Genomic DNA, 12683 nt, shown 5'->3' with positions numbered 1-12683 from the left:
GGATCCTTCACCCAAAAATGAAAATTCTGCCATCGTATACTTACCTTTGAGTTGTTCCAAATCTGTATACATTTATTTGTTCTGGTGAAGACAGAGAAAGACATTTGGAGGGAATGCTTATCACCAAACAGATTTGGCCCCCCATTAACTATATTGCAGGAAAAATTACATGATCATTTTCTTGTTCTGTTGAACACATAGGAAGACATTTTGAAGAATGTAGGACAGCAAACAGCTCTCGTGCACTTTTAACTAACATTGTATTTTTTCTACTATGGTAGTCAATAGGGGGCAAAATCTGTCTGATTATGGTTATCCCTTAAATTTTGTATTAAAACCTGCAGTACAGTCAGTAACAGATTAAATGTATGTAAGCCTGTTGAGTAACAATGTTTAATTTATTCCTTTTTTAAACAATTCAATTTCAAATTTAATTCAATTTATATTGAATCTGTTTTAGCCTAAGACAAGAAACAGCGAATGGCTGTTGAGAAAACGAAGCATTCGGGTACCAACAGCTGCAGTAAGTGAATGGGCAAAAGAGGGCGTTCTGCACAAATGAGTTGCCGTCTCCTGAACTGAGAAAAACTCCGAAAACTCACTTGACCATTCGGACTGCCATAAAGCATGTCAGCGAGCTTAAAAGGACTAAGGAATTAATGAAGACTTAAACACGCACAGAGTAAATGGGAATAAGCGGTGACTGCTCGACGGAACGCGTTTTGGGTACAACTTGGGCATTTCGGGGACGACTCAAGACATGTACAACTTCAGCACTTCTGTGTCATCTTCAGGGGGCGCACACGGAGATCCAGTGGGTCGCATTTTGCTGGGTTTTGCTCTTTCTCTATTGGTTTTATGGACGCTGTTGGGGAATCTCACGGTTTGCGCCGCAGTTTTGCGCTTTCGTCACCTGCGAGGAAAGGTAACCAACATCTTCATCGTGTCTCTGGCCATGTCAGACCTTCTCGTGGCTGTTCTGGTCATGCCGTGGAAAGCCGCGACGGAGGTGATAGGACACTGGCCGTTTGGTTCTTTCTGCGAGTGCTGGGTGGCTTTCGACATCATGTGCTCCACAGCCTCCATCCTCAACCTATGCGTAATAAGCGTGGATAGATACTGGGCCATTTCGAACCCGTTTCAGTACGAGAGGAAAATGAACCGTAAGGTCGCTCTCGTTATGGTCAGTGTAATGTGGATCGTATCGGTGACCATTTCATTCGTTCCCGTGCAGCTTAACTGGCACCGCGCGGACTTGGAGACGTTTACCGACAATGCGACCATTAAAGAAACATGCGACTTAAGCCTGAGCAGAACTTACGCTGTTTCATCCTCCCTCATAAGTTTCTACATCCCAGTCGCTGTAATGGTCGTGACATACACGCGAATCTATCGCATTGCTCAGGTTCAAATCAAGAAGATAACTTCCCTGGAGCGCGCAGCAGATCGGGCGCTCAGCTGGAGAACCGGCGCGCACGCCTGTCCTCATCATCATCGCGCGATAAGAGAAACCAAACTTTTCAAAACTCTGTCTGTGATCATGGGGGTGTTCGTGTGCTGCTGGTTCCCATTCTTCGTCCTAAACTGCGCGGTTCCTTTCTGCCCGAAACCAAACTGTGTCAGCGAGGAAACTTTTAACGTGTTCGTATGGTTCGGGTGGTGCAACTCGTCGCTCAACCCGATTATCTATGCTTTCAATTATGATTTTAGAGATGCTTTTGCTCGACTTCTGTGCTGTCATGCCATGTGCACCAAGGCACCTCGTGACATTCAGAGCAAGGATCCAATTTCCGGTAATAACCAAGGCAGTTCTCTCAACACATCTGTGGAGGTCGGCTTTGTCAATTTAGGGCCTGGGGAAGGCGACAGGGTGGCCAACGAAATGCACCGTCCACTGATGGAGCTCCATTTGCTTGAAATGGAGAGTATGGTTGATCAGTTTACTAAACCAGATAAGATACGAAGCACATCAGAATAAATTACTTTAGTGATATACTTTTTTGTTTACACGTTTTGTGTTTGCACATGTTTGGAGATGACAATGTAGGTCAAGTGCACAGATCAGGTTGAGGCAGTATAACCACAGGAAGAGGTCTGTACTGTGGATGGATATACTGGTTGCCAAAGAGCGAGAAGTCCATGTATCGTTTTCCATTAGGCACTAGCGCACAGGGTTACTTCCCCTCTTGTAAATAATTTGTTGGTTGGAATCTCCACTCGGAAAAGCATGTTACATTTAGGTGTGCAAGAGCACTGGGGCTATAAATTTAGACTGATATTCAAGAAAGGGCATGGACTTGAGAGACGGCACATGTGCACCTTTATTGGTGTATGACAATCAAATCAAATAAAAAAGGTAATTTGATGATAAATTAAAGTTAGATTACTTTCTTGAAAGTGCATAACTATCAGGTCAATTCTCTTACATTCTTTTTCTTATGTTTAGATTTTTTTATTTACGTTCAAATAATGGTTTATTGCATTGGTATTGAAATTATTGCGAAGGTAATGCACCTGAAGCCATCTAATGCAGGAGTTGACTTGTAAAGCTGTGCACAGCAATATCTCCAGAGCCATAGGAGTCTTTTAAGGACACATTGGTCTAGAGTGCATACACGACATGGCATCTTGTGTAATTAATTCACAATGAGAAGTTTCAAATGGCTTAAAGCCATGAATAAAACAGGTGAAGGCATCCCCTTAGTTAATGACCTAAAACAAGTGCAAGGGATTTTTTATGTTTGTTGATTTTAAAGGAATGAAACATGTTTAATAACAGCATGACTATAGACAAACGTCACCAGTTTAAACCTATTTGTGTGTAAAATCGCAAAGAGAGACTCGAGAGATTTTTTGCTGAATGAGACAGTCTTTAAAATTGATGGGCCCTGCAACTAAAAATATTCGTCTTATGACTGTCCTTGATGTCTTAATTCTTCAAGGACATCTCTTGAGGCCTCCTTTAATTTTTAGAACCTACAGGGATTTGTTTCTATTGAAACTGCTAAAAAAGAGCTGTGGAGCTGTTAAAAACCAATACATGCATGTGCACCTGGACTCTTAATTTATTTGTGTGCCATGGGAGTTTAATAGGAAAATGTGCCAGTAGGTGTTACAACTGAAGTCCTCATTTGAGTATTGTAATGAATTGAGGTGACTCCAAAAAGTACCTTGTTGAGTAAACCAGCATATGCTATTAAGGTGTTTTGAAGCATGGTAGCTGGTTTAAGCGGGTCCTGTGCTGGTCCTAAACTGGCCGTGAGCTAGGAGCTAGCTGATTGGGACCAGTTTAGGATTAGCCTGTGACCATTTTATACCAGCTCATGACCAGCACATGATCAACTCTAACCAGCTCAAACCCGCTACCTTGCTTCAAAACACGCACACCTAAACAGCATATGCTGTTTTTTTCAACAGGGTATGTGGATTGCAACCCATGAGATATTGAAATATCAAACAATCTTATATGAAAGAAAGCTACCATAGGCACGTTTCAAGCAAAATGTCTGCCACAAAAATGTCTGTTAGGTTTTTTTAATGATAATACAATAGATACTGTATGTACTAAACACACTTTTTGTTAGGTAAATTTAATGGACGTTAATATGATGAACTACCATGATTATTCGACTTAGTCTGTGATCTTATGGGTAACTGTTTTAACGTTATCTAATTCATAAAGGATGTAACTTTTAAGTGTCCAAATATTTTTTGGGTTCATTGTGTACAGCTGTTGAATAAGGAAAAAAGACCATTCCGTAAGTGGTAATGCAATCCTGCACACAGCTCACTGAGTTTCCTGTAACTGGTTAACCTGAACACACAGTATAAGTGATAGAAGATCAGAACAGAGGGAGAAAACACAAACAAAACAGGCATTGACAATGTGTATAGCCTGATAAATATTGTAAAAATAAAAAAAGGAATTGAAATGTAAATAGTTAATTGTCACTAATAAATACATTTAAAAAAATGCAATTATTATTTACTATATGTCATTCTGAGCCTGTATGAATTTATTTAATCATAAGAACACAAACGTTTAGGGTATACAAAACACCTTAAAGGTTTCAGGAAATTATTTTAACCAAGTCTTGAATCCTTACAAAAGCTTAATATCGAAAGACATGAAGTGGAGTACTCAATTTTTCTCTGCCACGTTCTCTCACTAGTGTAGAATAAAAATCGTATATTGCTTAATTAAATGAAACAGGTGTCATGTGCAGTTTAAGTAAAAATTGTATTTTGTTTCTATCCTTGTTTCTATGACTAAAGTGAAGAGATAAGGGTGAAATGGTTAATTATTTACTAATTTGCCAGATATAATTTGTGTGTGTTGTGGGAGTGTGCTGCATACTGAATGTGTTTCTTAAATGCTAAGTACACAAATAAAGACTGCCATTCAGATCAATCATATCTGATACATTTTGCCTGTTTCTCTTTTATCGAATTTGCACAGTAGATTATGAAAATACATGTTACCACAAAAAATGTATTTATTTAAACTTTTTTATAGGTTATGTGACCAGGCAAATATACATGGGAAACAGGGGATAAGTGTAATTTCACAGGGAAAAATATATTTTACAGAATATTTCTGGCCCCAGATACCCAGCTGCCAGACAATTTCATTTTTAACAGATTTATTTCACAGTCGAGAAATATTGTTACCAGTTGAAATGTTCTGAGATCTTACTTCAGGAAATAAAGCCTTACATAAGGCTTTATTAAAATGTAACATCTTAAAATGTAACACCATGTTTGTGTGTGTGTGTGCGTGCGTGCGTGCGTGCGTGTGTGTGTGTTAACATTTTTTCATAATCTACTTGTAGTGTGTTAAACACTTTACTTTAATAAACACTAAACGGTCACTAACCTAAAGACATTAAAGACAACATCTTCATAATCAATTAAATTCTTAATGTCCTATTATAGTAAATCATCAGTTTAAATTTGTATGTGTTAAGGAACCTTAATCAGGTTATACGTGAGTAAATATGAAGTGCTAAGAGACATCTAGTGGCTGGTGTCCCGTTTGGCCCATATTATTCTCACCTTCATACAGCAGTTACACTTACAGTGGAAAGTAAAAAAATGTAAGAACACACATGCTCATTTTTATTTCGACACATATTTTTCACATTTTGGAATAACTATGTTATATATAATAAATCACACTATCCTTTTCTTCATAAGGGCAACTTTAGCCCGACCTGGGCAGTTTAAACAATTGTTATTATTTTGATGTATATTAACTCACGAATCTCATGAATAATCATCATTCGTTCATCAATTAATTCATTGATTCATTTTAATACTTAAATATTATCATATCTCGCCCGAAGTTTTTAAAGCGGCGCTTTTGAGACTCTTAATTTGTACACATTTGAACCGGAACTGATATCCCCGGGTCTGTGAGAAGCTGTAGGAAGTGTGGAGAGCTCCCTGTAAATTAATTTCTACGTTCGTGGGTGCATTTTTGTGTTTCCCACTGAAATATTCGTGCGCCCGGTGAGTTTTATCGTAACAGTGTCTGGGGTTCTGGAGCGTACTTTAGAGCCCAGAGGAGAAGATGTCTGCTGAGGAGACGGATACAACAGCCACCACTGATGCGAATGCAGGGGACGAGGAGGAGGAATGGCTTTACGGGGGTAAGTGAGCGCCAGAACTTCTGCATGTCATTCAGAGGTGTAGTTATTATGTTATGAATGGGATAGATGAGTAATTCATTGTGCAGGTGCAGTAAGGGCCTTAGGAGTGTAACTTACTGGTATCTAGTCTAGTTTATTGTTACACCACTAACTTACACGTACTCTAACTTACACGTTTAATAAACGTAAGTTATCCGTAATGTCCCTTTACCTAAAGTAAAGTTTAATATTTGTATTAGTGAATGGAATAGTATTTTTCTTATAAAAACAACGTTAAGTGATAATTACAAATTCTTTTTAAGTACTATTCATTTGAGATCCCATTTCATAAAGCAAACATTTCTCTCTTTGGGGGGGTTGAAATAGAATCTATATTTCTATTAGATGATTACTTTGAGGTTATGGTGAAGTTTTTCTATTTACAAACACTGGAGAGGTTGAGTCTATTTAATATGTTCAATATACATCCGTTTTTAATTTTTTACAGATGAAGGTGAAAGCAAAGAAACTGAAGAAGAGGAGGCCAAACTTACAGCGGCCATTAGGTGAGAGATTACTTCTTTTGCAGATGAGCATTAATTGGCCGTTTGTGTATGTGTTTTGATTTAATGAACATGCCATGAAGTGTTTTATATACATAAAGGCATTTATATTAGGGATTTATCCAATGTTATTATCCAAATGTGGAAAACAATAAAGTGATTAATCATAGAATGAAAAATAAAAAACATTTCCGGTCAAACTTATCTAACTATTAAGGATGTTTATGTAGGTTTGCTCTGCATTGGTTTTTGTTTTCATTGTTGTGCTGATCCATCCATGTGTCGTTGTGCCATTTGCGCAGTGGTGGTGGAGCCGCCTCTGCTCCTTCTGACAGCGAGGAGGTCCCCGCCAACAGCGTCACCACCCCGACCACCACTGGAAATGGAGTGGACAGTCAGGAAACCAGCCAGACCCCTGTAAGCAGCTCTATTCTGTTTTTTAATGAGAAGTGTGTATTATTCTTTTATAATGAAAGAAATGTTATAAATATTAAGTCTTATTTTAAATATTAGTTATTGGGGCTATATCTGTATTTATATATGTAATACAATATTACTTTTTTACATGTATGTATATTTCTCTTTTCCAGTTTGGTTGCCTGTAGGCTGACACTACTTAATCGAATACTAATTTTTGTACTTTAGCGTCTGTATGTGTTAGAAATATACACATGTGGATTGGGAAAATGGTAATAATGCTTAAAATTGTAGGAATTAAAAGGTTTGTATTTACCTCAGGAGGAAACACCTGGAGATGACGAAGACAGTGATAGTGACAGCGATGACGATGATGATGATGTACGCGTCACAATCGGAGATATCAAAACCGGAGCGCCACAGTACACGTAAGTGTGGCAGAATATTTTAACAAGAATTTTTACGACTGAAAACTGGACTGTATAGATTGTGTTTTTATGCTGTTTATTGTGTAGGGCATATGCAGCTCCAGTGAATCTGAATATAAAAACAGCTGGCAGAGCATATGGAGCAGGTAAGTGAATCCGAATCTATTAAATGTCTGGTTGAACGGGCAGTTTCTGCCAATCTCATATTAATTTTGAGTTTCTTAGAGTGGGGTGAGGAACTATATCACGAGCACACAATACATCATCGCATTGAGTCATTATAAGTTTGTGTTGTATACATTTATGCACGTATGCGCCGATTTCCAACAGAACATATGACTTAGTTTCACTTACTGCGTGTGGTTAATGTCCGGCATGTTTAGCGCTGGTATCACTCCATCTATCAGTTTCAAACGATCTGCAAATCCAGCGTTATATCTATAGTTTATAAAACATCCATTCTTGAAGTGCTGTGAAAAGACACCCCTCAACTTCTCTCACTATCGCAAGAGTAATAAGATGCAGCTGCAGGCCCACAGCCCAGCCAATCATGATGGAGCGCAGCCTATCTTGATGGGAAGTGGGTCTTCCTATCGCTCGTCATTTGACGTGTGAGGAAGGCTATTTCTTTCACCTTGTCGTGGGTGTGCTTTTCTGGGAGAATTGCCCAATAAGGAACAAAGAAAAGTTGTTAGGTAACGGTTTTTCATGTTCCAAAAAAGCTTTACGAAACCTATACGAACCTTTGTGTATCGATCACAGAAATACTACTTAATCCGTCCAGCTCGTTTTTTGACAAGTTGACCTTGTTAAGCATTAGAAGCCAGCATGTTTAACATTGCAAAGAAGTCAGAATGGATGAAACGACGTTCAATCATCACTTTAAAGACTTAGATTGAGAAATCAGTCAATCCTTTAATGCACAACGCATTACATCTACTGAGATAATTTTGTATGTATCCAGTAGGTAGTAAGGTGAAAGGTGTCGACCTTGATGCTCCGGGCAGCATCAATGGAGTTCCAGTCCAGGAAGTGGACATGGAGTCCTTTGAGGAGAAACCATGGAGAAAACCAGGTGTGTATTAACCTTTAGTATCTGTCATCTGCATGTTTTCCTTTTGGTGTTAAGTGCGAAAGTGTGTTTTCAGGTGCGGACTTGTCTGACTATTTTAACTACGGTTTTAATGAGGAAACATGGAAAGCGTACTGTGAAAAGCAGAAGAGATTACGGATGGGCCTCGACGTTCCCAGCATGGGGTCCACTACCAGCAAGATCTCAGTAAGCACCATCAGCTCTTACTTAGGATGCCAATGCCAGGGTTGTGGGTTCAAGTCCCACAGTATAGGCAGCTTTTCAGTTTGAATTCACCATGAGGTGATTTGGACCAAAGCGATGGCCAAATATATGAAAGTTCTTCCTTTGTTTCAGGTTCAGCAGGGTCGCACAGGTAACACTGAGAAAGAGATCACAATACAGGCTCATACGTCTAAAACCGACTTCTGCTCTCCGTCCACAATGTATAAAACAGGACTCAATCAATCCAGGTAACTATCTTCACCATTAACACATTGTTTATGGCAAAAAAATGCAACAGGTGGTCATTAATATGAACCAAGAACCCATTGAGCCTCAGACTTTTAAAATATCTTGTGTATAAAAATACATATATTAATATGCTGTGGGTTTATACACACACTCCAGTCTTCATGTTTGGAAATTCATGTGCATTGTTTGTCCCGCATCTGTCATGTGGGATAGGGGGTTAGTAACAATTATTTGCTTTCTCCCCTCATAGGATATCCCCTCCACATTGGGCGGGGCCTGCTCCTCAAGAAATGTCCTATTATTCGTAAGTGGGAGTGTATCTGGACATTGTTTGTCTCACATGACTTTAAAAATCAAGGTTTTCATTCTTTTTGTTTTATTTTTATTTTATTGATGAATACAATTTTTTTAAGTTGGAAATTTTATAATGTACAAAGCCAAGATGAAAATCAGCTGATATCACAACGGACTCAGAAAACTGCACCGTTTTGTATAGTCATTAGTGTATTTTTTTATGTGGGGGTGTTATCCAAGTTATGCATAATTATTTGGGATAGAGGTGGGGGGTACCAACAAAATGATTTGAATATGAATGTATCGTATGAATTAAATATTTTTTATAGAGCACATGCAAGAAAACATTTAAATGCAGTAACTTATACAGTAATGTGATACGATAAGCTTTTAAATTTGTAAAAATCTATTTACATTTAATTATGTTTTGCTTATAGCTAAATCTCTACCAGTTTATGTTTTTATTACCGCACAGCTCTACTCAGATGTATGTCTGGATCTGCAAGGCACAAAATACACTAAAATGCACATTCGCTCAGATTTCGTTTGCTTTTTGTGTATGTATGCATGCGTTGCAGGAAGCCGAGCGGGACCATAGATGTGATCGGTGGACAGACTGCAACCATTAGCAGAGTGGAAGGACGACGTCGCCACAATCTGGAGGGTAATAACATCCAGGTGAGCATTACATCCACTCTCAGTGTCCTCAATATACGCACTGTAAAATTTGAATGCATGCATAGTTTTTTGGGCTCAGGAACCTGTAAATTTACTTTTTATATTTTTTAGGTGATCTCTGACCACACGACCACAGAGGCAGAACCCACAGTGGTTAAGATGCCTCCTCCTTTCTTTCCCCCTGGGCATCCCCCCCCCAACATGCCACCACCTCCATTCCTCCCTCCTCCTGTTAGTCAGGCTCCGCCTCTAATCCCGCCTCCACGTGAGTCTGACAATAACTCAAATTTGTTTTATTTATATTGTATACTACAAATTATTACGCAGATTAGAAACTTATTTCAGTCACTTAACTACAGTTCTTTGATACTGTTTTAGAAATATTAACATCTCGTCCTCTTTCACAGGGATGCCAATCACAGTTCCTCCACCCAGTAGGTTTTCCTCTTTTTATTGTATTTTATCTTGGTTGTGATATCTCTGTTGAAACTTTGTTTGTTTTTTCTCTAGATTTCCCCCCTCCCACAGGTGGACCCCCACCATCACTTATTCCTACTTTGGACAAGTAAGTATTCACATCTTGTATTACTGTCAGCATGCAGATGTGCTGTTACAAACAAGAAAATGTTTGCAAAGCTGTATTGGCCTAAAGCAAAAAATTTAAATAGTTTTAGTTTTAAATAGTTAAAACATAGAATAGTTTTTAGATTTTTGTAAGGCATCTAGTGTGTCACAAGTAATGATTTATGACACACTAGATGCCCCCCCCAAAAAAACTAAAAACTATTTATATGTATTGCATATATATAATCAACACTTTACAAATGGCTGCATTGTATTTAGCAGTGGACATCCAGGAGGATATGACGGACGTCCTGTCCCTCACTTCCCATTTCCTACAGGTAAATATGGAACCTAACCCCCCAGAATACTTGTCAACCTGATTAAAAATGATTGAATAATTTTTGTGGAGTTAAACTGAGAAAATGCACATTGGAATTTTTTTCAGGTGGGTTCCCGCCACCAATGCAAGGAGCTGTTAACCCCTGGCCTGGTATGATGGACAACTCAAAGCCGTGGGACTACTACCCTAGACGAGACAAAGAGAGGGAGAAAGAACGGGAGCGGGAGAGACCGAGGGAACGAGTCCACGACAGAGAACATAGTCCCTCCTCTGTGGCTTATAACAGGTGACGTACAGTGTTTTATCACCATTATTACCATCAGGACCATGACAGCTTTTCGTTGTAGATTGCCAAATGTAATTGTAACATAATCTAAATGTTGTTATTGTAATTTAAGATAGAATAATCATCACAAAATATTATCAAATAACCAAACATTTTTAAGGAACCATTGTGGGTGTCCCATATGACAACTTGCATTTAAGGGATGGTTCAGCCTCCCAAAAAAAGGTCATTGTCATTTCAAACGATGAAATGATTGACTGATTTTCTTCTGCAGAACACAAACGAAGATATTTAAAGAACGTTGGTACCTAAAAACCGCAGATACCCTTTGACTTCTCTTGTATGGTCGCAAAACCAATGCAAGTCAATTGGTACCGACAGATTTTGGTTACCAAAATTCTCAAAATATCCTCTTTTGTGTTCTGCGGTAGAAAGAAAGTCTTACACATTTTAAAATGACAAAATTATTAGTAAATGATGACAGAATTATTGTTTGGGTTAACAATCGCTTTAAGGTCTGTTTTTTGGTGAACCAGTCTATTCCAGATGTAAAGTGGGCTGCGAGTTTTTTAAACCTCTGAAAGTTTAGATCTTCGTGACCTAGTTCTTCAGTTCTATTTATGTCCTACTTTTTAAGTAGAGAGATTTAAAGCCCAGCAGCATCATTAATAATACATATACTAAGTGCACACAGTATCTATCTATCTATCTGTCTGCATGCATGCATATATAATAATAAATATGATTTAAATAATATTTCTGTAAATCCGTATTCAATCAACTTGGTCTTTTGCAGTGATGAAGAGCGGTATCGTTACCGTGAATACGGGGACAGAGGGTACGAGAGGCATCGGGAGCGATCGAGCCGTGAAAAGGAAGAGCGTCATAGGGAGAGACGACACAGAGAGAAAGAAGAGGGTAGACACAAGTCGTCACGGAGGTATTGTTTGGTCCCTCACAGTCACATGATGCATTCAGGATAATGGCCTGTTTTAGTGCTGCAACAGCAGGCAATGTGTAAATTATAAACCTGTAGCTGTTGGTATGAAAGGTGAAATAAAAAAAGAGTCCGCAGAAGTAAAATGTGTGAAACAGCCTAGGTTTGTTTAAAAATATATGTATATCATCCTGAACTCTTTTTTTTTCTTGTCCTCACAGCAGTAGCAGGAGAAGACATGACAGTGAAGAAGGCGACAGTCACCGGCGCCACAAGCACAAGAAGTCCAAGAGGAGCAAGGAGGGCAAGGAGCCCAGCGAGGAACGTCCTGGTGATCAGGAGAACCAGGAGACCATGGAGTAACTTTCCTCTCTGCTCTCTCTCCTTTTCATCAGAGCTCTTGTCAACCAAATCATGCTAAATGAAACTATAATCCAGTTGACCTTCCTTTTGTTACTTAATGTTCATGTTCTGTTGTTTTCCAGTCCAGTTGTACCATGTAGATGTTGATTTGTTGGATTAAAAAAGAGCATTTTGGTAATGTTTGTGTCTGTTGTACATTTTTCATGTTTAATACAAAAAACTCCAGCATTTGTTTGGTGTTAAAGTTATAGAATGGGGTTTGTATTTACTGTAATTTCAACACCATAGCAGTACAATAAGAGGTGGGTAAATTATGGGGAGATAAAAAGTGAATAATGTGTCAGCCACAGCAACTTTAGGTAAAATATAGTTATCACTTGATACTACATATTCAAATTGACCAAAAGTTAAAATAAGACACAATGACCATCTAATCCATTGTGTCCCTTACTGGGGATAGATATTACTGTTTAAAAACATGGTAGCGCTTTATTTAAAACTGCATACTTTTAATTGTAATAATAAATAATGCGTATAAACTATTATACAATAACGTTTGGCAAAAAAGCGAAAAAAAATAACGTTTAAACACTTTAAAGGCGTTATGACAGCTGAACTATAAACTTATTCACGATCT

General features: G+C 38.5%; 2 protein-coding genes across 4 annotated transcripts; both read left to right on the top strand.

The window, feature by feature from the left end:
• Positions 1 to 760: 760 nt before the first annotated feature.
• Positions 761 to 1978, top strand: LOC130407234 (D(1) dopamine receptor). Its single transcript, XM_056729989.1, has one exon. The coding sequence runs from the start codon at positions 761 to 763 to the stop codon at positions 1976 to 1978; it is 1218 nt and encodes a 405-aa protein (XP_056585967.1).
• A 3432-nt stretch (positions 1979 to 5410) lies between these two features.
• fip1l1b (FIP1 like 1b (S. cerevisiae)) lies at positions 5411 to 12224 on the top strand. 3 transcript variants are annotated; one of them, XM_056737556.1, is made up of 17 exons: positions 5411 to 5651; positions 6139 to 6196; positions 6496 to 6610; positions 6932 to 7038; positions 7126 to 7184; positions 8006 to 8113; positions 8187 to 8317; positions 8468 to 8583; positions 8835 to 8888; positions 9457 to 9556; positions 9668 to 9821; positions 9964 to 9990; positions 10067 to 10121; positions 10400 to 10458; positions 10566 to 10746; positions 11543 to 11686; positions 11905 to 12224. In XM_056737556.1, the coding sequence occupies exons 1-17, from the start codon at positions 5573 to 5575 to the stop codon at positions 12044 to 12046; spliced, it is 1689 nt and encodes a 562-aa protein (XP_056593534.1). In that variant the 5' UTR covers positions 5411 to 5572; the 3' UTR covers positions 12047 to 12224. The 3 variants fall into 3 exon arrangements, with proteins under 3 accessions (XP_056593534.1, XP_056593532.1, XP_056593531.1); XM_056737554.1 differs by having other exon boundaries at positions 8003 to 8113; positions 10403 to 10458; XM_056737553.1 differs by having other exon boundaries at positions 8003 to 8113.
• Positions 12225 to 12683: the final 459 nt, after the last annotated feature.

Source organism: Triplophysa dalaica, chromosome 2, assembly GCF_015846415.1.
Source record: "Triplophysa dalaica isolate WHDGS20190420 chromosome 2, ASM1584641v1, whole genome shotgun sequence".
NCBI classification, from domain to species: domain Eukaryota; kingdom Metazoa; phylum Chordata; class Actinopteri; order Cypriniformes; family Nemacheilidae; genus Triplophysa; species Triplophysa dalaica.
The sequence above is the reverse complement of the archived record's forward strand: the minus strand, read 5'-3'. Positions and strand labels throughout refer to the sequence as shown.